The sequence below is a fragment of the Apodemus sylvaticus genome, chromosome 10 (genome assembly GCF_947179515.1).
Source record: "Apodemus sylvaticus chromosome 10, mApoSyl1.1, whole genome shotgun sequence".
NCBI classification, from domain to species: domain Eukaryota; kingdom Metazoa; phylum Chordata; class Mammalia; order Rodentia; family Muridae; genus Apodemus; species Apodemus sylvaticus.
In genome coordinates this window covers 24,811,559-24,837,544 of record NC_067481.1, presented here as the reverse complement: position 1 = coordinate 24,837,544, position 25,986 = coordinate 24,811,559, and the positions used below count along the sequence as shown (strand labels likewise).

Here is a 25,986-nt window from a genome sequence, read left to right as displayed (position 1 = left end):
ACTACTAGACTAACAAATTACATTTGTTAATATGTGTTACTGGTTCAGGATTTTAGTCCCAGTACTTGAGAGGCAGAGGCAGGTTCTGTGAGGCTAGCATAGTTTATAGAACAACTAGGGGCTACACAGAAAAACCATTTCTCAAAAAAACAAAAAATTTCAAGGTCCTCTGGATTTCTTTTTTCTTTTCTTTCTTTTTTTGGTGTTTGGAGACAGGGTTTCTCTGTGTAGCCCTGGCCTGGCTCTCCTGGAACTCACTCTGTAGACCAGGCTGGCCTCGAGCTCAGAAAAACACTGTCTCCAAACGTTTTAAACAAACCTAGCTATTCCTTTGGGATTTTCTTTTTTACTGCTCTTCTATTAGTTGGTATAAAACTGTATTTAGATGTTGATTTTAACAGTTAATATTGGAAACAAAATTTCTACTTTTTCTACCTCAAATCAGGAACTAGAAAAGCTAATAAAATAAATCATAGGTGAATAAAAATTAGGCCACTTGCAATTAGAAATGGTAATAGAATGATGCATCCTGGCACACACCTTTAATTCTAACACTTGGGAGGCAGAGGTAGATCTCTCTCTCCAAGGCCAAACTAGTCTACATAGGAAGTCAGGTATACATAGTGAGCCTTCTTTCTTAAAAAAACAAAGTAAGAGCCGGGCGATGTTGGCGCACGCCTGTAATCCCAGCACTCTGGGAGGCAGAGGTAGGCAGATTTCTGAGTTCGAGGCCAGCCTGGTCTACAGAGTGAGTTCCAGGACAGCCAGGGCTATACAGAGAAATCCTGTCTCGAAAAAACCAAATCAAAAAGGGAAAAAAAAAGAAAAGAAACAAACAAAAGAAGAGGAGGAGGAGGAAGAATGAGATGATAAAGGACTGGAGCCAGTAAAGTAGCTCAGTGATCAGTTGATTTTGCCAACGAATCCAGGTTTGGTTCCCAACATCCACATGGAAGCTGTCTCTGATGTCCATGGACATGGGCTTATACATACACATAACCCAGACGCATACGCACACACGCATGCACGTATAATTTATAATAAATATCTTAGGAGCTGGAGAGATGGCTTAATTAGTTCTTAGCACATAGATCAGGCAATATATGTAATTCTAGCTAAGGGGTAAAATACTTCTTCTAGTCTCCCAAGAAACATATATACAAATAATTAAAAATCAATCATTTTAAGTCACTATGATCAAAATAATCTTATAAAATCCTCAAAGAGTTAGTACATGAAATTGTATGTAGCAGCCTAGTCAGGGGCCTGAAACCCTGACATTTTCCAGGTGGAGGCTGGAAAATTGGGAGTTTAGGTCCAACCCTGACTACCTGAGACTGTTTCCAAAACACAACAAGAAGCTTATTAAAGTACTTAACACCACGCTACAAAATCTTTTTTGAAGACAGTGTCACTTTATGTATCTCCTGGCTGTCCTGGAAGGCATATAGATTAAGCTGTACTCCAACTTACAAAGATCCATATAACCATAATATAATTACCAAATTAAATAAATTTAACATAGCTGAACCCAGTAGTGCATACCTATAATTCTGTGTCCAATCATAGAGGAAGGATGATTCCAATTTCAGGGTCAACCAGAGTGCTATATCAGAAAGGAAGTTTAATATTAGTGCAGAATAACTTTACACTACATAGTGCTTTAGTCTATGTTCCTATTCTTGTTCTATGCTAATGATGTCCTAGAAATAATACCTTTGTTTACTTGAGGTATGTACATTTCACTCATCTGTTTTTGTTAATTGTTTTTTTAATTGTTTGGTCTTCCACATTTTAGTGTCTAACTCAATCGTTCTCAAGTAGTGTAGTATAGTTGCTTTCTTCAAAGTCTTCTTTATTCTGGATCACTGCTGTAGCCTTTTTGTATTTTACATCATATATATTATTTTGAAGAATGTAGACCAGGTTCAGATTATGTATTTTTAACTAGAATATACCATAAGCAGTGTTATGTTCCTCATTGGATATTTTATGTACATTTACATAGACTTCATTTGCCCTTTAGAAATTACAGTCACTTGGTTAATGTCTTGTCCTTTTTTCTCACTAAAAAGTTAATAGTTTTCCTCTTACAATTAGTAACTATATTGTGCACAGATGCCTTGAGACTGTAAATAGTTTATTACAGAGATGTTTCTTCTTCTTCTGCTGCTGCTGCTTCTTCTTCTTCTTCTTCTTCTGCTTCTTCTTCTTCTGCTGCTGCTGCTGCTATTTTGGTTTTTTGAGACAAAGTCACTGTAACATAGCCCTGACTATCCTGAAACTTTGGAGACTATGTTAGCCTTGCTTGGGATCAAAAGCATCCTTTTCTTTCCCTTTTCTTTTCTCTTCTCTCTCTCTTTCTTTTTTTAAAGATTTATTTATTTTATATGTGTGAATATTTTGTATATTTGAATGTGTGTTTTTACAGTGTGTGCCTGGTGCCTGAGGAGCTCAAAAGGTATGGGATTCTCTGGGACTGGAATTCAGATTGATGTGAGCCACCATGTGGGTGCTAGGAACTGAACCAAAGTCCTGTTCATGATGTTCTAGAATATTTTTTATTTTATTCACATACAGATTGTTACAAATATGATATATATGCATGTGTAAATGAAGGAATTTCTGACCCTGTTTTGTTATTCACTGCTGGTCCAACTTCAGGGGTCCTCATGCCTTGCTGTGGAATCATAAACATTATAGGCACACATGACCACTTTCAGTTTTATGTGACTTCCATAGATTCAAACGTAGGTCCTCAATACTTGATTTACCCACGGAACCATCTCCTAACCCCAAATATCTGTCTCAAAATAACTAAGGTATTTAGTTTATTTAAATAAATTAATTTTTTAAATGTCTTGATGAAACTAATTGTAACTGTTAATACATTGTTTTCTTTGTAAATATGTTGCCAGAGGGGTATTATAATAGTATAGTATAGTTCTACAGAGCACATTAATTCTCTTTGTAGAAAGACTGCTATGAATCTTGTAAACTGTGTTTTGTTTTTTGGTTTTTTTTTTTTTTTTTGAGGGGGGGGGTGGATTTGGTTTTTTCGAGACAGGGTTTCTTTGTATAGTCCTGGCTGTCCTGGAACTCACTCTGTAGACCAGGCTGGCCTGGAACTCCGAATTCCGCCTGCCTCTGCTTTCCAGAGTGCTGGGATTATAGGTGTGTGTCACCACCGCCCGGCGTGTGTATTTTCTTAGATTACCATGGTGTGACTAAGATGAAGAACTACTATTAATTTCTTTTGCTTCTGATGGACTGTTGTCTATAGGCAGTAGAGTTTGATATGCTGGCAAATTTAAAACCTTTATAATGTTTTCATTACAAGAAGTTGTTTTTATCTTTTAGGCAACCCAGATACTGAATTTCTGGGCTAGTTTTCCACACAGTATATTGCATGTAGCCCAGGATACTTAAATGTTTATTGAAAGACACTCAAGATAGACTCAAGGGATTTCTTTCTAACCTATGAATTTTACTCTTTTCAGGTGCATCCTTGGGGAACTATTCACAAAGAAACCTATTTTTCAAGCTAATTTGGAACTGGCTCAGCTAGAACTTATCAGGTAAGTTATACCTGTATATGATCGATAAGAATTTCTTAAACTTTTTTTCACTCATAATCTGTTTTCACCTGAGATGTTTTTACATAACCTTGTCTAATATACATAATGAATATACAAATCCAAAAATTTACTGACAAATACAAATTGAATTTAAGGTAATCTTTGACATATACTTAATACTTTTTACAATTTATTAAATGTGAAATTAAGTTTATGTATTAATAAAATAATTGTTTGTTTTTATATAAGAATTTAAATTATTTTAATTTATGTGTGAGCATATACATGGTTGTCAGCTTTACAACCTTATAGCCTTTCCATCCCTAACCCCATGGTCGGATAGAACTAACATTCAATGGCTTTTACACAAACTTATGTGCCACTCACAGAGAAATAAGCAAATAAGTGAAAAATTAAAACAAAACAGTTTTTAAAGAAACAAGGCAGGACTGGAGAGATGGCTCAGCAGGTAAAAACATAGACTTTTTTTGAAAGGACACAGGTTTAGTTCCTGGTATCTGCCTGTCTGTGGCTCCATTTCTAGATGATCTGAAACCTTCACACAGATATAACCTTTAGGTAAAACACCAATGCACCTAAAATAAATTAGAAAAAAAAAAACGAAATCATGCATGGTGGCATATACCTGCTTTACATAGTGAGTTCTAGTCAGGTCAGGACTACATAGTGACCTTATCTCAGCAATAACAATGCAAATAAAATAGTTGGAAATTAATTTATTTTTTTGGGTGTTTTTTTTTTTTTCTCTCCTCTTCGAGACAGGGTTTCTCTGTGTATCTGTGGCTGTCCTGGAACTCACTCTATAGACCAGGTTGGCCTCTTCCTGTCTCTGCCTCCCAAGTGCTAGGATTAAAGGGGTGCACTACCACCGCCCAGCTCATTTACTTTTTTTAAAGAAGTTTAAGTGCCTAACTCAACTAGTTTCTAAAATCAAAATTTCTACCATAATACAGTCTAAAAAACAGACTAATTTGATACTTACATCCTGACAAATAACGGTATAAAATTATTTAAAACCTTGCTTGCTTGCTTGCTTGGACAGGGTCTCCGTCTAAGCTATCCTAGAGCTTGCTATGTAGACCAGACTGGTCTATCTCACAGAGATTCTTCTGAGTGAGTGCTGCGATTAAAGATGTGTGCCACCAGGTTCTGCTAAAGCCTTTATCTGTCTTCTCTTTTTTTCTTTCCTTTCCTTTTTTCTTTTTTTTTAAAGATTTATTCATTTATTTATTTATATGAGTTTACTGTAGCTGTCTTCAGACACACTAGAAGGTATCAGATTTCATTAAAAATGGTTGTGAGTCACCATGTGTTTACTTGGGAATTGAACTTAAGGCGTCTGAACTTAAGTGCTCTTAACTGCTGAGCCATCTCTCCAGCCTTTTTTTTTTAATTTATTTTATTCATTATTATTGTTTTTTATTATTATTTTATTTATTTATTTATTTTATTTATTATTATTATTGTTTTATACAATAAATAAATATACATAGCTGTCTTCAGTCATACCAGAAGAGGCTGTCAGATCTTATTACAGATGGCTGTGAGCCACCATGTGGTTCCTGGGATTGGAACTCAGGACCTTCGGAAGAACAGTCAGTGCGCCTAACAGCTGAGCCATCTCTCCAGCACCTCCTTCATTTTTTCAAAACTGGGTTTCTTTGTATATCCCTGAGCACAGTGGCGTCCAACTCAGAGACAGCCTGCCTGTGCCTCCCAAGTGTTGGGATTAAAGGCATGGGAGACTACTACCCAGTTAGCCTTTGTTTTTTATAATTAAGCAAGTGTTGTTTCTGAAAGAGCTAAAAGTTATATATACATGTCAACATGATAACCTCTATTTCAGACACTGTTCATCAGCATTTTGTGGGATCATACCATTCACAGGGCAAGGATGTTACATGTTCTGAATCAAGACTTCAGTGAAGTTACACAATATATAACACTTGGGAATACTGCCAAAAATATCTCAGACTTACTACACTTTTGATTTTTAGTTAACTTTTTGGTTGTTGTATGTATTACCGTTGCTAAAATTGTCATGACCCTATTATGTAGCTGTTAGTTATGACTTAAGCCCTCTTTTTTTTAATGTATATGAGTGCTCTGTCTGTATGTACACCTGCATGTCAGAAGAGGGCATAAGATCTCATTATAGATGGTCATGCCTTGCTAGGTAGTTGCTGGGAGTTGAACTCAGTATCTCTGCAATAGCAGCCTGTGCTATTAATTTCTGAGCCATCTCACTAACCTGACCTATAGTTTTAAAACTAGATAATAAATAGGTAATGAAATTCTCCAGTTTCTGTAACTTTTTTTTTTTAACCCCACCAAATGATATAAGTTGATCTTTGCTTGGTCCAGCTTAAACTCTTTCCTGCCACATCTTGTGGACATAAGAAATTATATTTTAGGGGGTTGGAGAGATGGCTTAGCAGTTGAGACCTCTAGCTATTATTGCAGAGTATCTGGGTTCTGTTTCTAGTTACCCTCATTGTAGCTCATAATCACTCATACCTTTTTTAATTTTATGTATTTGAGTATTTGCATGTATGTAATTGTACCATATGTATACTTGGTACCCTTGGAAGCCAGAGGAGAGCGTTGGATCCCCTAGAACTTGATTTATAGAGGCTGTCATCTGCGGTGTGGGTGCTGGAAGCTGAACCTGGGTCCTATTTAATTAAAGTGCTGTCAATTTCTAAGCCACCTCTCCAGCTTTAGATTGTCTAAATTTTAACTTAATGTTTTTATATATAGAAGGAGAGGTTCCCAAAATTCTCTATTGACTATTACATGTGCACATATACTCACACACTTAGAAAAAGTAATTGAAAAAATATTTTTTTGACCAGCCTCCTTGAAAAACAGATCTAAGGAGCCTCACCTGCTCACATACTGCTGATGGTGTTTTGGTGTGTCAGAGTTTTTAGAGCCAAACTGCCGTGAGCCAGTGAGATGGCTTCTCAGGTGCTTACCATTAAATCTAACAACATAGGTTCCATCTTAAGGACTCACATGGTAAAAAAGGAGAGCTGACTCTTTGAGAATTATACTCTATTCGTGTGGTGTAGCATATGCCAGGATAGGAATAGAATTTTTAACTGTTACGTTTTGTGGAGTACATGTTTTCTTCTTCATTCTACCCTGTGGATCCTGAGGATTGAACTCAGGTCATCAAGCTTGTCAGGAGGAATCTTTTCCCACTGAGCCTCAGTTTTAAAATGTAACTTATAATGGGCAATTTTGGGAAGGCTTGAAACTAGACTAGGGACCTGTCTTGCTATACTTTGCTTTCTTCTCTTTTCCTTTTCTTTTTCTTTTTCTCTGTTCCTTTCCCTTTTTCTATTTTGATCTGTTCTTGTTCATTTGTTTTGGGACATAGTCTCTCTTTATAGGCCATACTGGCCATCAGCTTATCAGTTTTCACTATTGGTAATTAGTTTTGCCAGGTATAGTGGTACATATCTTTAATCTCTGCCTCAGGCAGGTTCATCTCTGAGTTCAAGGCTATCCTGTTCTACACAATGAGTCCAGGACAGCCAGGGGTTCATAATAGAAAGACCAGGCACAAAAAAGCAAGAAAGAAAAGAAAGTAATTCTAGGTGAATAGAATAAAATTGATGATGAGAACAATAATAGATAAAAACATGTTTTACAAAATATGTGAATCATTTTGGATTGCTCTCTGTGTATTTAAAATTTTTGCTAGCTTTCAGTATTTACAGTATGTTTTCTTCCAATCAATTCTTTTACATTGTTTCTCCTTAGAGCAGTTAAGGGCGTGCTTTGCTTTTTTTTTTTTTCCATTTAATACCTATTGGAATAATATTGTTAGACATCACCAGAGTCACCAGATTTCAGAAGATAATTTCTCCTTGGAGAACCTCTAGAAGTCATGATATCCTGATTGTTCTCATCATTGCACTTTTTCTTGCTTTCTTTTCAGTCGTCTCTGTGGTAGTCCTTGTCCAGCAGTGTGGCCCGATGTCATCAAGCTGCCCTACTTTAACACCATGAAACCGAAGAAGCAATACAGGAGACGCCTAAGAGAAGAATTCTCTTTGTGAGTTTAACAAAATCCTCTTCTACCTCTTTTCTGTACCTAGCTTCTGTTGGTGCTTGAGTTTTACTGTTAATCTCAATTTAATGCAGGAAATATTTTAATTACATTTTTTGTTGTTTTGTTTTTCTGAGACAGTCTCACTATGTACTTCTAGTTGACCTGGAACTCAGTACATAGACTAGGCTAGCCTCAAACTCAGATCTGTCTGCTTCGGTATCCTGAATGCTAGTATTAAAGTAATGATCCACTAAGCTCAGGCCCATTCATTGATTCATTTATGTATTTGTATATGGATATGGGTGTGGAAGACAAGGATACAATACCTGCTCATAGTGTTTGGTAGCAGGTGCTTTTACCTGATGAGCCTCAATTAGCCCATTTTATTGTATTTTACACATACGAGTGTTTTTGCTTGCATGCATGTATGTGTAATCTCTGGTACCTTCAGAGGCCAGAAGAGTGTTGGATTTTCTGGAACTGGACTTTGGAAGAATATCAGCTGGCATGTGGGGTACTGGAAATTTGATTTGGGGTTTTGGCAAGAGTGCCGGTGCTCTTAACCTCTAAGCTACCTCTCCAGCCCTACTACTGAAGAGTTTATTTTATCTAACCCTATTTCTGATTTTCTCTTCTGAAGGCCTTTGAGCTTCCTAAGGAAAGAGTACGAAATTGTTGGTTTCATTAGTTTTCACCTGCATTGTACCATTTATTATATCATACCTTAGATCTGTTGCTCAAATTAGCCAATTTCCAATTTTCTTTGCTTCGTTTTACATTGAGATGGAAATTCAAATAACTTTTTTTACAAGTTTTATGGTTGAGAACTATGGGGTTGTGAATTTTTGATTCCACTGTTCCTTTCCATAGCATTCCTTCAGCGGCACTTGATCTGTTGGACCACATGCTGACACTGGACCCTAGCAAGCGCTGCACAGCTGAACAGACCCTACAGAGTGACTTTCTTAAAGATGTGGAACTCAGCAAAATGGCACCTCCAGAGTAAGTATTGTGGCTGTAAAATGATTCCAGTGTTTTTGGTTTACTCAGAAGATAAGAAACTAAAAAATATATAGGTTTATCAAAATAACTGCAAATGGAGTGTTAGTGTGAATAAGGTTAAGGAGTCAATTTAACCCTATTAGATTCATTACTTTCTTGTGTTTCTTGTGTTTATCTCTAATGTATAATGTGTTAAACAATGTCTTTGAAAAGATTCTCTGTGGTTTTTGCTTTTAACTATTACTTCTGGTGTAATGATTATGTTGTCACTATATACCTCTCACACTGAAAGAACAGTCGTAATTTTAAGCAGTTTGCATCGGTGTCAGTAAGGGTATGACACTTGTGGCCTTGAACTTTAGATCCTTTTCCTTCAGATGCATTTTCTTACCATAAAAGGACTGGGAAGGTGTGATGGTAAACACTAAAATCCCAATATTTGGGAGGCTGTTGCAGCTGAATCCAGAGTTCCTAGTTCCTGGAATAACATGTTTTCCAAAAACCAAAAGAGAGGACATGGATAATTACATATAAATATCATTGCTCTAAAGATCTATCCAGATTCATTTATTGTATTAAACTTTTGATATATAAACTTTTTACTAAAATTTAGGAACTGTTAAATAGTTTTGTTTGTTTGTTTGTTTTAAGAAACAATGTAGCCCTGGAACTCCCTAAGTAGACCAGGCTGGCCTGTAACTAACAGGGATCCCACCTTTTTCTTCGTCCTAGTTGCTAGGATTCAGAACATGCCCAGTTTAACTCTGAAAAAGTTTAATGATACCTAATCACGGACATTCAATGAATAATTTAGTACACTGGTGATGTTTATGCAGTTCCAAGATTTAAAACACAGTTTGTTCTTGTTTGCACACATGTTCATTCTCTTACCAAGGTACATGTGAAGATCAGGGTATGATGTGGGAGTTGGTTCTGGTTTTTGAACATCAAGATTTCACAGTTGAACTCAGATTGTCATTCTTGGTGGCAAGTTCTATTACTTACTGAGCCATCTCCCCAGCCCCTTTTGTAGGCTTTCATAACTATTACTAAGCTGTTCATCTCTACTCTTATTTATCCTCAGTTAAAACTTGACTAGTAAAATTCTCTTTATTCTTTTTGACCAGATAGGAGTTGGTTCTAGTATCAGTAAGATTTTTATTTCTTACTGCATAAATCTTTTGGGCTTTTATTTTCTACAAACTATCCATGAAACTTGCCATGATTCTTTTTACACTGCATTCTAATATTTATGATTATTAAAGTCTATTACCTGTGTTTCTTGCTTTTTTATTTTAATGCATTATTCTTCCGTTTACTCACTACTTACTCTTCCTTTGTTTTGTGTTTCTCCAGCTTACCTCACTGGCAGGATTGCCATGAATTATGGAGTAAGAAACGTCGACGGCAACGACAGAGTGGTATTGTGATAGAAGAGCCACCTCCATCCAAAGCTTCTCGAAAAGAAACTACCTCAGGCACAGCAGCTGAGCCTGTGAAGAACAGTAGCCCAGCACCACCTCAGCCTGCTCCTGTCAAGGCAGAACCTGGTCCAGGGGATGCAGTAGGTCAGTATTAGGATGGAGCCTCTGTTTCTGTTAAGTGCACTTAAGTAGATTTTGAGGGTAAATGCATATATGTTCATATCAATGTGTTTTTGTCCCCTGGAACATTAGAAACTTGATTGATATCCTCATTTCTAAGAAGAAATAAATTTTACTTTCTGCATATAGTTCAGAAAGTTTGTAGTAAGGTATTTTCTTTCCTTGAAATATAGAATATTCTATCTTACTTAGATTATGTGTGGAAGAAACCAATTAAATTGGTAAAATTTAAGGTTAGTTTACTCATGAATCCGTGTGTGTGTGTGTGTGTGTGTGTGTGTGTGTGTGTGTGTGTGTGTGTGTGTGTTTGTCAGTCAGTATGTACATCTGTGCACGTTTTGTGCTTAATGCCTCCAGATGCAAAAAGTGGATGTCAAATTTTCTGGGACTGGAGTTACAGACCGTTTTGAGCTGAGATGTGGGTGCTGGGAATCAAACCCAAGTTCTCTGGATATGCAACCCATTGAACACTGAGCCACCTCTCCAACCCTGACTCACAGCTTTTGAGCAATAATTTAAAGTTGTTATATTAGATTTGATAAGGCTTTAGAATCCAGTCAAACTAAATCACAATTGCTAAATGTAGTTGGTTCTGTAGACTATTTCTTGACCTATATAGTAAAATTGTGTCAAAATAACCATTATAACAAAGTATCACTTTTTTTTTTAACTGCAGATCTATTTCATTTTCCCTTCTCTATTGACCAAATCAATGGCCATGAACTTAGGATTCTCCAAAGTAGCTGAGATTGCAGTGTTATTTTCTATATTTGGAACACTTTAGAATCTTCAGAAAACTTGAAAAATAAATTTCCTCAGATCAGTGTGGTGACAGACTGCAGCACAGTACTGGGGACGTGGGGTGGGGGTGGGGTGGGGGATCAAAAATTCAGTTATCTTTCACTATACATCAACTATGAGGCTAGCCTGAGATATACAAGATAAATAACCCTTAAATAAGTGCCAAATTTCTTGGCACATTGGGTCCCCAATTCTTAAATCCATCCTAACAGTTTTTACATATAATAATAATTGAAAGTTACTGACTAAAAGTGTACAGACAAAATGTAGTCACTTTTATATATACTGCAGAGATGCTTTAGTTAGTCATTGTGTTTTATTTGTTTTAATTTTTATTTTTTATTGGAGGTAGTACATAATGTATATCGAGGTCAGAGGACAACTTGTAGGAGTTGGTCCTCTCCCGCACATGTGCCCTGTCTCTTCACACAGTTGTCACGCTCAGTGGCAAGTAAGTGCCTTTGGCCTCATGCAGTGGCTCATCAGTCCAGGTCTTTACATTTTAAAACAAGAATAAAGAATTATCTGTGATTATAATAATCTGAGCTATTAAATTATATGGGATTCAAAATTAAATTGTGCCTTTGGATATTATAAATTGCTTTTGTCAGTTGAAGTAGACAAAGGGCCTTGCCCTTCTTTGTCATCTTATATTGGCTCCACTCTTGTTCCACAGGCATTGGTGACATCACACAGCAGTTGAATCAAAGTGAATTGGCAGTGTTATTAAACCTGCTTCAAAGCCAAACTGACCTGAGCATCCCTCAAATGGCACAGCTGCTTAATATCCACTCCAATCCAGAGATGCAACAGCAGCTTGAAGCCTTGAATCAGTCTATTAGTGCACTGACTGAAGCCAGTTCCCAGCAGCAGGACTCAGAATCCATAGCCCCAGAGGAATCATTGAAGGAGGTACCTTCTGTATCTGTGGTCCTGCCTCCTGCTGAACAGACAACTCCTGAAGCTCCAAACACACCAGCTGACATGCAGAATATGTTGGCAGTTCTCTTGAGTCAGCTGATGAAAACCCAAGAGTCAGCAGGTAACCTGGAGGAAAACACCAATGACAAGAATAGTGGGCCACAGGGGCCCCGAAGAACTCCTACAATGCCACAGGAGGAGGCAGCAGGTAAACAGACCGGTCATGAATCTCATTGAGCTCAGGTGCTGTTGATCCTCTTAAAAATCTCTTAATGTTTTCTTTTTTTCACATCGTTGGTCTCAGTTTCAGTTTTCTGTAATCTAGTCTCCAGGAGGATATAGCACCAAATGATGTATTTCTTGACCAGCCTATTCACTTAAGTCTCAAAGCACCTTTCATATATTGATAATTTTTCCAACTAATAAGGTACTGGTAAGTAAAGCCCCTGTATTCTAATCAAGGAAACCAAAGCTATAGATAGTGAGATATCTTGAACCAGTATGGATAGCAAGCTAGAGCACCTGACTTTAAAATAAACAACAAATTATTCTTTATATCTAGTGGAGTGGATCCTGGATACCAGAATCTTATGTGGAAGATACAGTCAAGAAAGCCCAAATAAAATATCATTTCAGTTCCTGAAAATAATCAGGGAATTGTTTTGAGCAGACAGACACCTTATATTTTTTTTCCAAACAGTAATAGTAGCTAAAAGTAGTTATTTTAAGTCTATGTTTATGAAACGGACAATGGAATCAGGAAGTAAGCATTATGAAAAGACAAAACAAAGTCTAAGGGGAAAGAAGTGTTATGTCTTATTTCACATGCCCACACCATGCAGTATTAGAGGAGAAGCATTGTAAGTTCTCTGATCAATTGAGTAACAATCTATTTGAAAAATCTTATTATCTGAAAATGTTTTCGATTTTTTGGAAATACTCATTGGCTTGAAGATCCCATGACTTGGGGAGTAAGAAGAGACACAGACTGAAGAGGTATACTAACTGAACTTTAGGATTCTGAGTTTTCATTTCATTTGGGTCGGTACAGAAAATATATTCTTTATTTTCACTAGTATAAAGGTCAAATATATACCCTGTTTTTTCATATGTGAAAATTATTCAAACTGAAAGACAATAAAATTAACCTTTTGCTTTGTGACTAGGTATACTGCATCCTAAGAAATTTAAGTAAATCTGTCTGTGATCTGCTGATTATTAGCAGACAAGGCTAGAACTTGTACACTCATATGTCTTGATTCACATTTTTATTCTGTGATGATTTGAGTGGTTTTAATAGGCACAGTAATAGAAAAGGCTGGAGAGATGACTCAGAAGTTAAGAACTCTGGCTCTTCTTGCTGAGGACATGGTTCAATTCCTAGCACCTTTAGAGTGGCTCACAGCTGCCTGTGACTCCTGTTCCAGACGTTATGATACCCTCTTCTGACCTCCACAGGGACCAGGTACACACATCACAAATGGACATACTTCCAGACAAAACACTATAAAAATAAAATAAAGAAAGATGTAAATTTAAGTAAAGAAAAGGCTATGTAGAATTAAAGCAGGTTTTTCATCTGTCTCAGATTCTGATCCTACTCTGTCATCCCTCAAAAAATAACAATTTTCAACTCACAGTCAAAGTACTAGTAAGATCTTTGTCAAATTAAATATCCTGATTGAAAAATGTTCACCAAATAATTCAACAATCTATCAACTATATAATGAAGTTGAACTGAGAATAAGTCAGAGCATATAGCTAGAAATTAGATACGCTTTTTAGGGGAGAATATAAAAATGCCACAGCTAAAGATGAATAGAAATGTTGGGTGTGGTACACATTTTTGATTTCAGTGCTTAGGAGGCCAACCTGGTCTAGTACTACATAGGAAGTTCCATCCAGCAAGGCTCTGTCTCAAAAGCACACACAAACACAAAACACACCAAAATTCATAAGTGATGTTATAGTCATTCCTTGATTATTTAGTGTGTCTGTAGTATTTTAGCACAAATTTACTTCAAAACTTTTGAAGATCCTGCCTCCTGCCTCTTACTTGGCCATTGCACTGTTCATTAACACTTCCACCAGAGGGCAGACTGTATAAATCAGAAAGGTGATCTTAGTTGGGCAATTTAGTTTTTCTTTTTGTACTTGTTAAGAAAGAGTAGTGGTTGAAATCTAATAAATAAAAAAGAAAAATGTAAGCTACTTTTACATTTATTTTTCTCCTTCATTAGTACAAAACTATTATCGAGTGACAGCATCAACACTTTAAATCTGAGAACAGTATGGTTTATAATTTATAGTTTTAGTTTTAATTTCTTAAATAACTTTATTAACTTTAATACTTAATGATAAGTGGTGTGACTGGAAGAATGTAAACTTAAACTGACACTTGGTTTTTGTTTGTTTTCTTCCAGTATTAAAAACTTGGTGATTGTTTTTTTCTTCTAATGTTATTGGTACTTGGATATCCTTATAAAGAGAGATAAGTGGTATTGACAGTAAAAGACTTTAAAATATAATACATGGTTGTAGATCAATTATCTTACACTTCAGGTTATTTATTCTCCAAATTGTAAATTTTCAGTAGCTGCTTTTTTCTGCCTTAAATTTATTTTTCTCTGGTAGTCAGCTGACCAGCCAAGTCAACAAATAACTTGGAGTTACATGTTATAAAGTGGACTATTCTGTTTCAAAACTGAAAGTTGATACCTTGCCTCCCCTTGCCTCCCTGGCTTGTGCCCCCAATCCCAGGAACTCTTAAACTGTTTGCCTTTATTTGTTATTTCATATAACACCTGGCCTCATTTTTCACTGCACAATGTTAAAAAATTTTTTTTTCCTTGGGGTTTTTTTTGTTCATTATTTTTGAAACAGGATTTCTCTATATAGTTCTGGCTGTCCTGGAACTCACTCTGTAGAGAGCAGGCTGGCCTCATACTCAGAGATATATCTGCTTGCCTCTGCTTCCAGAGTGCTGGGACTACAGGCATGTGCCATCACTGCCCAGCTTGTATATTGTTTTGAATGTGCTGTTATCTGCATACTTGGGGAGTGCAAATTTAATTACTATTGTCGTTATAAAGTATATGCAAGATAATTATGCTATAGGAATATCAAATTGTAACTAAAAACTGTTTTTGGCTTGTCTAAGTAATGACATTACATCACTAATAAAATAGAAGAAAATGTTCTAAAATGTTCCCATAAGGAAAAGAAAAATTGGTCAATTTTCAGATAAGACCAAAACAACAAACCTTTTTTTTTTTAAAAGCAGCTTGAATGACAATCCTGAAGACAATCTTACTAGTTTTTGTCTCAACTAGTTTTGTGTGGCCTCAAACTCATGTCATTTTTTTCTCTCTTTTTATCTTGCCCTGGTAAGAATTCATTTTCAGGCAAATATAGTCATCAATGAAAAAGTCAAAGTCTGGGGACATGGTTCAAGAAAGAGATCTTAGTAATAATTGAATTTAGTATTAGTTCAGTGAGGATAACACATTTTTATCAACAGTAAGTACACTTCTGTTTGATGCTACTAGGATGATTTTTCTTTTTCATAGCATAAAAAACATGCAGAAGGTAAGAAAACAAAATTGAAAATTACAATAGGGTTACTTTGGTCTTTGCAAGTACTACAATTATTCATGAAGCCGTGGTTGGTTAATATACGTTTCTTGAGGATATTGGTTATAAAGAGAAATGACTAATTTGGAGACGCAAAATGTCCTTTTATACATGTTGAGACTTTTTTTTTCCTTGATTGCATCTCTCCTGTTGTATTTCAGGTTAATTTTCTATCATCAAACAGTGTAAATGTGTTAGCCAGGTTTGCACGTTGTACAGAACGATTATGTCCTAGAAATGTGACCACAGAGTGTATATTGTTCCTTTTCATCTTCCTTCTTCCTGCTTTGTTTTCAATAATGTTTTGATCTAACAGCAGAAGGGATGGAGAGGTTGCCAACAATCTGCATATTAGAACAGTTCTTTAAAGAAGAAAATCTCAAAACAAAAATATTTAGGACAGTCATTTGAAACATAACATCTTTTTATACCAGCCGTCAGATCCAGAATGCAACTGTTTTCTAATCACTTGATTATTTTATTCATAAATTTCAGTTTCCTGGTCCCAGTTTTTTTCCTTTTACTATATCTGGTTACTTGTATTGGTATTTATTTATGTTGGACAATATGTGTTTGTGTTTATAATCACATGTGATTTTTAAGATGGTATTTAAAAGAAGTAACCCTTCCACAGCATGTCCTCCTCACATTCTTCCACCAGAGAAGAGGCCCCCTGAACCCCCTGGACCTCCACCGCCGCCACCTCCACCCCCTCTGGTTGAAGGCGATCTTTCCAGCGCCCCCCAGGAGTTGAATCCCGCCGTGACAGCCGCCTTGCTGCAACTTTTATCCCAGCCTGAAGCAGAGCCTCCTGGCCACCTGCCACATGAGCACCAGGCCTTGAGACCAATGGAGTACTCCACCCGATCCCATCCAAACAGGACTTACGGAAATACTGATGGGCCTGAAACAGGGTTCAGTGCCACTGACACTGATGAACGCGGTTCTGGTCCAGCCTTGACAGAATCTTTGGTTCAGACCCTGGTGAAGAACAGGACCTTCTCAGGCTCTGTGAGCCACCTTGGGGAGTCCAACAGTTACCAGGGCACAGGGTCAGTGCAGTTCCCAGGGGACCAGGACCTCCGTTTTACCAGGGTTCCCTTAGCTTTACATTCAGTGGTTGGGCAACCATTCCTGAAGTCTGAGGGAAATAGCAACTCTGTGGTGCATGCAGAGACCAAATTGCAAAACTATGGGGAGCTGGGACCTGGAACCACTGGGGCCAACAGCTCAGGAACAACGCTCCAGTGGGGGGGCCCAGCTCAGTCTTATGGAAAACCCTACCGGGGAGCTGCAAGAGTCCCACCACGAGGGGGGAGAGGGAGAGGAGTTCCTTATTAACACAGAGACATCAGATGCCCTGAAAGATTCCTTCCCTATCCATCTTTCCATCTAGTTCTATGAACCTTTAATGAAATCACTTGCCAGAGCAAGGTAATCATCTGCATTTGGCTACTACAATGCTGTCTGTTGTTTTCCTTGCTCACTTGCTGCTAGCAGGCGAGTCAACGATGTTGGCACCAGCTCTTCCAAAATGGGCAATAGCCAGAATATTTACTTCTGCTCTGTAGGAGCTATAGTAGAAAATATGGAGAGAAAGACACATTCAATTGAAAAGTAATTATTGCATTAGCTCATTGCCTGCACTTGAGCAGGAAAGAACTATTTTGTTTTGAGATGGCTCTGGAGAGGCTTTGATTTTTAAAAGTTTTTTGTTTTCTTGTGTGTGTATGTACGTATGTGTGTGTATATAGTTTTTTTTTTTTTCCCACCCTGAACTCCCCCACTGCCCTTTAAAGAGAAGAGTATTCACAAGGTCTGAGCTCCTCTTAGGCATTTGCTAGAAGGGTAACAGTGGACTGGCTGGCTTAAATGTTTCCTTCCTCTCTACCATCTCATATTTTTGCTTCAGTGGGCACTCCCTTTACCCCTGTTGAGTATCTTGTACATACCTTTTTTCCAAATAAATCATCCTTAAGTTGCTCAATTTTGACAAAAGTTATATCCCTCTTCCTGCACATACAGCAGGCCTGTAGACAGTGGCATTCTTGGGCAAGTAGATAGACTTTACACAATCTTTGATTTTTGCTTGTTCCTCCTTCCCCTCTCTCATTTTCCCCCTCTTTTCTTTTTCCTCCTTCCTCCCTTGTGTGTTCACCCCTATTATTCTCTCTTTGTATCTTTTTAAGGCATTTGTTTGGAAAAAAATATATAGTAGAGATGCCCAAGAACCTGGAATAATACTTTTCCCTTTTCTTTCTTTCTTTTTTTCCCCTTTTTTCTTTTTATTTAATAAAAGAAAGGAAATTCAAACTCCTACATTGTTCTCTGTAACTCTTCAATTCTAAAATTTTTGTTTTTGTTTTTTTGAGCCACGTTCTGATGGGGAAGTTGATTTGTAAATGGACAGCATAGGACATTGCTGCTGAGCTGAGGTTAGAGGTAATGCCACTATACCTAGAGGGGTCATAAGATCAGTAAGCATGTTTACATGAATATATTCAAAAAAGTTCAAAAAAGAAAACTTTAAAACAGAGCCTTGTGATATATTGTTAGAGGAAAACCCTACAAATACATGGACACATAACCTAATTTAAGGTATATATCTGAAGATTTATCAATTCCCTATACCTTTAAAGAAAAAAATTTAAACAGGGTCCATGAGAAAGAACAGTATTGATAAGTATACGTCTCAGCATGTAAATCCGACCATTTCTTACAGGGATCATTTATGATTGTGGTAAAGGGTGTGAGGTATGACTTCCTGACAAGAACTTTGCCTTTACAGAACAGGAAATGGACAAGAGGAAGGATTTCAGAGTGGGATAACTTGAGAGGCTTCTCATGGCTTCCATTTCTGGGTATCAGCATCTGGAGTATTTTAAAAACAGATTTATGTCATATAATCTGCACAGATTTAGGCATTTGTGAAATGTAGGTTAAACTCCCTTTTACAAAGGCAAACATACTTCACCATCTCAGAGAATAGTTTTCAGAAACTCAAGTAAAATTTCATGTTTCAATACCAAGTTCTTATGTTAAAAATATATTTAGAAAAGTATATTAATTTTTTAAAAATTTAGAGGTGAAAGAACCCTCTACAGCTACATAAAAAGTTATTTTTTCCCATGTTACTGATATAGATGCCAATATGTATATTTATTTTCTGGTTTTGGTCTGGCTTTGTCATAGACCAAACACCAGTAGTAAGTGAACCTTCTAGCCCTTTGGCTTTGATAGTTTTTTATGCCAGGATGTCTGGTTAAATATCCTAGGCACTCTGACATGCTATCCATAGACTGCATTAAGGTTTATCTGTACCTTCTGTCTCCTGACTAGTAGTCCTCAGATGTGGGCCTTATTTTAAAATATTTTAATGTAAGGTATTGGGCCCCAGTCTCCTATTTTTGATTAAAGAAACTGAGCTGGGATATGTTAAGTATCTGTTCAGTGAAAAAGAATTGCTTTCCCATCAAATAGGAATAAATTTCTCTATATATTTTCATTGTATTTTGTTTATCAACAGTCATCAATAATGTTTTCCCTTCCCCTCTGTCACACTATATTTTTAATTATGCCAAATAGTCTAAATAATTTATGTAAGCTTCCATTCCCCAGTCCCTGCTAGGGAAGGGGAGTGAGTGTATGTGAATGCATGTGTATGTATGTATAATCCCATTATGCCCCACCCCATTTTGGGAGTCTAGACTTTAAAAAATATTTTTATAATAATTTTGATTACTTCTGAAAGCAGAGAAAAAACTCACTTATATATCCTGAAACCTCTGTGGAGGAAGGAAAGGTTTTTGGTAATTTTTTTTCCACTATATTACCTGTAAACATAATGGAAGTAAAATTTTGGCTTAATTTTCAACCTGAAAAGTAGAAATCTGATTAATTCCATTCAAAAGTGGTTTGAGTTTTATCTATTGTAATACATTATTTTGAACAGATTTAAAATCTGATTCTGTTTATGAGAAGAAGCAAAACTGGCTTGACTATGATTTGTTTTGTTTTTGTTTTTTTGTTATGTGGTTTTAAAAGCAGATTTGCTTAACCTAGTTTCTTTAGTTTTCTTCATCTGTCTATAGGGATGAGGATTCTCAAATAACATCAGATCTATGTATTTAAAACCAGGGAGGTCAGCACAAATTTGTATGTAGCATTTTTTTGTTAGCTTTCACTATAAGCATCATCCAGTGTGTGTGTGTGTGTGTGTGTGTGTGTGTGTGTGTGTGTGTGTGTGTGTAATATGCATATAAACGTACAGTGCTAAAGTGGTTACCAGCAGGTTTTGAGAGAGAATGGTGCATTGGGAAAGTGTCAGTTGCCACCTCATTCTTCCTGATTTATAGGTTTCTGACACTGTATTCCTTTCTCTCTCTTGTTTTTGACCCCCATTGGGTGTACCTTGTCTATGTACAGATATTTTGTAATATATTAAATTTTTCCTTTCAGTTTATAAAGATGGAAAGTGGAGATTGGAAAATTAAATATTTCCTGTTAATATACCACTTTTGCTGCATTGCATTTACTTCTAATTTCTGTACCTCTTGAGCATATCTAATCATGTATGAAGGATATTTTTATGGGTTCTCTTTCAGAAATGCTATAGACTCATAAATTACCATAAACAAAAGAAAATTTCTCAGGGTTTGGAGAGGTACTTGAAAATGTTAGAGTAGGAAGTAGAGAATTAAAAATTGAGTTAGAGAAATCCATGAGACTATGATTTTAAAAAGAAAAAAGTAGCAATCACATGGTAGTGTGAAACCATCAAGAGTTGAGCTTCATGTACCCTGACTGACTCCTCCTGGCAGGAGAGGTAAGTGGGTTTGAGCTCAACAGTCATCAAAAGAAGTTGGTAAGAAGCTATTTAGACCCAAATAATATTCTAAAACCAGGCTCCGACCATTCCACCCAGTCTGGTTTCTACAATGTTACAGAAGAGGGTCAGCATGGGGATTGATGTATTCAGATCCCCTTGAGATTTCATAACACAGTACCAAGCCAAGAAGTGAAGCAGAAGTGTGTGGTATTCTTACAATCTTTTCCAATTCTACCAGAGGGTAGAATTGTTTTTAGTTCCTTTTATGGCTTAAAACACTAAGGAGTCTTTGGCAGTGAGTACATCAGTCTAGCTAGGAAGAAGGCAAATAAAGTATATCAGGAAAAAGATGAAAATGTCTGAAGTTTGTATATGGGATGAGCAAGTTATAAGTCTAAGGGTTACCCAGGACATGGAAAATGAAGGATAAGAAAGCTGCTGTTGCTGTTGGTTGCTGACCTCCATTTTTGGTGTCCCCTGCCTGTGAGCAAAATCATGTCCTTTTTTATCCTAAAGTATAATAGAGAGCCCAAGATTGTTCCAGTTCCATGAACCTTGGTACTGGTTTCTCCAGACACAGTGAATTTGTCTTAGGACTTTTATGCATTGCATTTTTGTGACTAGGTATGAATTTCAAGCTACCAGAGAGTACTATTCCCACAATAGCTGTCTTATTCCTGAGTCTAAAGACTGAGGACTTACCTAGCCTAATTTTTTTTTCCCTTCATATACAAAGCCAATTCCTTACAGTAAGCCTTTTCAGTAACCAACTTTGTTTGGTATTCGTTTGGTATTTTCCTAGATACACACCTTAATTTTAAAAGGCTAATTTCTATAGCGAGTTACCAATGTTCTTGGTAAACTGGGCTTTCTGTTATAAAAAAACGGTCCCCACCTCCAGCTGAAATTTTTAAGGTTATCACTGACTTCTCTTTTCATAGTTTAGAAATTCTGAAGGGCTAGGTAGAATCAGAATGAGGAGCTCCTTAGTGAAGAACTGTTCTATTTCAAGGGAGAGGTAGGCCTGCTGAGTCTTATAGTTGGCCTGAAAGGTAAAATGAGCACTCCTGGACACTATTTGGTTTTTATTGTCTGGCTAAGTGTGCAGGAACACCTTCAAAAGAGTTTTTATAGCCTTGGGACTACTCAAGTAGAAGATTCCTGCAGCCTAGGTTGGAAGACACCTGTGGGAATCATTGATACTATCTATCCTTTCCTCACTTGAGTGTCACTCCTATTTACCCTCTTCTTTTCATTTTCTTCTTCTCTCTTTTTTCTCCTTTCTGTCCCACTCAGGATCCTACTAGTCTACCATAATTACTGATGACTTTGCTGGGTATTTAGTATTGCTATGCTTCATAGTTTCAAAATTTGTACAGGCAATTTAGAGAAAAAATATCTGGATATTAACTTTTGGAGTAGAAGGTAAAGAGCATACTTTGTTATTGCCAAGATATGATGGGAATTTCTATGTTAAGTTTCAGTATTCCTACTTCTACTCTTTGAACCTTTACCTCCTCATCTCCCTCATCCTAAGGGTGTTGCTACTGCTGGTGACTTTTTTTTTAATATGTAAGTACATATTTAAAAAAAAATATGTAGCTGTCTTCATACACTCCAGAAGAGGGCATCAGATCTTGTTACAGATGGTTGTGAGCCACTATGTGATTGCTGGGTTTTGAACTCAGAACCTTCGAAAGAGTAGTTGATGCTCTTAACTGCTGAGCCATCTCTCCAGGCCTGCTGGTGACATTTCTAAGTTCATTTGCAGATAGTGTATATAGGGAATAAAGGTTGAAGAAAATGCTATAATGTGGAGTAGAAAATAGGCACAGGCTGTTTTGATGCTCTGGTGGTTATCACTTGGGTGTCAAAGTATTTTGACCACTAGGTTGCTTTCATATCTCTTAATTTCAAAAATTAATCAAACAATCCTGAGAAAGACTGATGTGGAATTAGTCTTTCATAATCTTTAGATGAATGATTGTTGGTGAAGCTTTCCTATTCTTCAGTCCTCAGCTTCAGCATACTTCTCTGAAGTAGGGATCTAGGCATAAAGTTCACTTAGGTAGTCCTCAGGACTTGAAAATAAATGGGTTTTTAAAAGATTTTCTTTTTTTTTGTTTGTTTTTGTTTTTGTTTTTCAAGACAGGGTTTCTCTGTGTAGCCCTGACTGTCCTGGAACTCACTCTGTACACCAGGCTGGCCTCAAACTCCGAGATCTGCCTGCCTCTGCCGTCCAAGTGCTGGTATTAAAGTTAATGCGCCACCACTGTCTGACAAAAGATAGTACTTTTAAAAGATACTATTTTTCTGTGTGCATACACACCGTATTGTATGCAAGTACTTGCCCGGGAATGCCAAATTGGGTAACTGATCCCCCCCCCCTCCCCAGAGCTGAAATATAAGCAGTTATGGGCCACATGATATGCGTAGTGGGAACTGAACTTAAAAGTCTTCTGGAAGAGGTAACATGCTTTTTAACTCTGCGCTCTCTCTCTACACCTCCATAAATTAATTTTTTTTGGTATCTGGATCTTAAAAGTAGCTGTAAATTCAAGTTATTTTAAAGGTATACAAAGTATCCAAACTAAACTATCCCTGAGAGAGGCTTATTGCAGTAGTGTTTTTAAAGGAAAGAGTGTAGCAGTTTGTGTTTAAATGAAGAATAAAGTATGAGTCTTGGAGGACCTTTTCTCTACTTAAAGGGGTGTCTTCAGAACTTCGAGGGTGTATAATTAGAGATTGCATGAGGTAGCAGTCTACACTGGGCTAAAACAATTTTGAATTTGTTCAGTGATGGATAAACAAGTTAAATTCAAAGACGTAGCATATATGTAGGAACCTGGTGCCCTTACATTTAATTCTGGAACTTCAGTTTTTACTTCAGACTAACTGGTGCTTGCAACTTCTATTAGGACTCAAAGGCCTTATTTAACAAAACAACAGTAAATAAATAAACAGTATAAGGATATGGTAGCAGAAATAGGGCAAGAAGGGAAAAGGAGAAAATTATGATTGGGTTAGTAAAATTTAGTGGGTGTTTGCTTTAGAGCTTCACAATTTATTTCAGGGTGGTCCTATGAGGGTAGTTATGTTAATAAAGAGTTTCCCTTAGTTATACTAGTACATTTAGGGTTAGAGGATGGGCCTAGAACCCCAAACTATTAAAAGACTATTAAGCTATTGATTATATTAAAAATAATTCCTTCAGGGAGTCTAAAGAAAATCAGAGTAAATGCATTATTTGTATTATTTGAGACAAGGTCTCACACCATGTAACTGGCTGCCCTGAAACTTACCAGTCTGGCCTCAAACTCTCAGAGATACATCTGCCCTCTGGAAGTTCAGGGATTAAAGACACACATCCCATGCCTTCTTCTAAATAATAGTATCAAGCAGCTAACTTATATGTGACATTTGCATAGCAATGCTGTCTATATAGTTCAAGTAATAAGTAATGTTGGAAAAGTTAAAAATTATTTGTATATTTTTGTTGTTGGTTAGTTGGCTGGTTTTGGTTCTTCTGTTCTTTTTAATTTTGGGACAGTGTCTCACTATGTAGTCCCAGCTGTAGACCAGGCTGGTCTGGAACTCATAGAGCTTTGCTTGCCTTTGCCTCTCAAGTGCTGGGATTGAAGGCATATGCCACCACACCTAATACAAGTTTTAAAATTCCAAATGATTTTATATATTTTAAATCATCCCTTCAAATTGTTCATTTTCCCCTCGGTTTAAATGAGCAGTGCATAGAAGAAAAGAATATATGAATTAAGAGTCTCGGAATGAATGAGCTACAAGTTTGATTACTTCAGTGCCAACTTTGACAAATGAAAACATAGACCCAGAAAGGCAGAGAAACCTATGCTGTTGGGAGAAAGAAGGAAGAAAAGGGGAATTCATATTAAGATACCTACTACACATTAGGCATTGTGCTAGGTGCTTTGCATTTAGTATATATGTGCAGGGAGGGACTCATGTTATAGTCCTATCTGGCCTGGAACCCATAATGTTGACCAAGTTGACCTTGAACTCTGCCACCCAAGTGCTGGGATTAAAGGTGTGCACCAGCGCACATATACACACAGCTGCTTTTGGCACCTTGAAGCCAAAGGTTAGGAGGAATTAAAGACAAATCCCATTGAAGATTATAAGCTATAAAATATAAGGGTAATGGTAGATTACTTCTTACTTTCTAACTACAAGGAGGAAGTGACTGAATAAGCATTTTATTTTGAGATTGGGCTAAGAAAATAATCACTGGGGAGTTAAAGGAGCACATAACTTCACTACTCCAAAGTGATGGTCAGAGACAGCAGAATTAATTCTCATTCTAGAAATTCATATTATTGTCTGGGAATGCAGGATTAACTTTAGCAAGAATAGGAAATGGGGCCTAAGCATGGTGGTTAAACTTGTTTATAATCCCAGACTTGGAAAGCAGAGGCAGAAGGTCAGGAGTTTAAGGCCAGCCTCAGCTCCATACTGAGTTTCACGGCTAGTCTGGGATAGGAGTTATCCTGTTTGTTTTTGTTTTGGGGTGTATTTTTTTTTCAGTTTTTGTTGTTGTTTTTTGTTTTTGTTTTGAGGCAGGATCTTACTTTGTAGCTCTAGCTGACCCAGGAAATGTGCCTGCCTCTCCTTCCCAGATGCTGGGGTTAGTGAGGACAACACCACACCCTGAAGTGTTTTTGTTTTGTTTTGTTTTGTTTTGTTTTATGTAATAAAATGAATTTTCATTCTTAAGGTGTCCTTAAAGTGTTTAAACACTATGAATCAAGGAGGTATTTTTTTATGTGCATTGGTGTTTATCTACATGTATATTTGTATGAGGGCATTGGATCACCTGAAACTGGAGTTACAGTTAGTTTAAGCTGCCATGTGGGTGCTGGGAATTGGACCCAGGTCTAGGAGATACTTTTCTTAAATGTATGTATGAGTATTTTGCCTACATGTGTGTCTGCACCACGTGTGTAGCGTGGTGCTCATTGCCTGCTGTGTGTCCAGAAGGTGCTGTGTGGCTACTGTGATTCAAACCCGGGTCCTCTGGAAGAGCATCCAGTGCTCTTAACTACTGAGCCATCTTTTCAGCCCTTATTTTAATTTTAATTTTTGTTTTTAAATCTTTGAAATCATGAAACTGATTATGTAATTTTTAGAAAATTGGTTTGTTTTTTCGAGGCATGGTTTCTGTATAGCCCTGGCTGTCTTGGAACTGTATAGACCAGGCTGGCCTGAAACTTGGAGATCTACCTGTCTCTGCCTCCCAAATGCTAGGATTAAAGATGTGTGCCACCACTGCCTTGCCTGAATTTATAATTTTGGGAAGACTTGATGTCCTTTGGAGCAGGTGACAACCTAAAATTTGACAGAATAGGATAATGTATCCAGAGAGTTATGCCATGAGAACCCATTCATTGAGGAGCCACAATATCCTTAAGTCATATCCTATACTCAGAACAAGCAAGAACCCTGAGAGGGTCTCATGTTTAGGAAGCTTCAGGGCCTAGTGAGAGAGGTGAGTCTTACACTAGG

General features: G+C 37.0%; 1 protein-coding gene across 12 annotated transcripts in view; it reads left to right on the top strand.

Annotated features, from left to right (window-relative positions):
• Cdk12 (cyclin dependent kinase 12) overlaps positions 1-25,986 on the top strand; it is an 87,842-nt gene that overhangs the window by 35,171 nt on the left and 26,685 nt on the right. For 8 of the 12 annotated variants that reach the window (XR_007979903.1, XR_007979908.1, XR_007979907.1 and 5 more), the window contains exons 9-13: positions 3,501-3,578; positions 7,549-7,665; positions 8,533-8,664; positions 10,021-10,232; positions 11,746-12,198. Coding sequence is in view for 4 of the 12 variants with exons in the window: in XM_052197078.1 (XP_052053038.1) it covers positions 3,501-3,578; positions 7,549-7,665; positions 8,533-8,664; positions 10,021-10,232; positions 11,746-12,198; positions 16,258-16,964 (1,699 nt within the window). In the remaining 8 variants the exon portion in view is untranslated. Of the gene's footprint in view, positions 1-3,500; positions 3,579-7,548; positions 7,666-8,532; positions 8,665-10,020; positions 10,233-11,745; positions 12,199-16,257; positions 20,138-25,986 lie in introns of those variants that run through there. The other 4 variants (XM_052197078.1, XM_052197077.1, XM_052197080.1 and 1 more) reach the window with 3 other exon arrangements.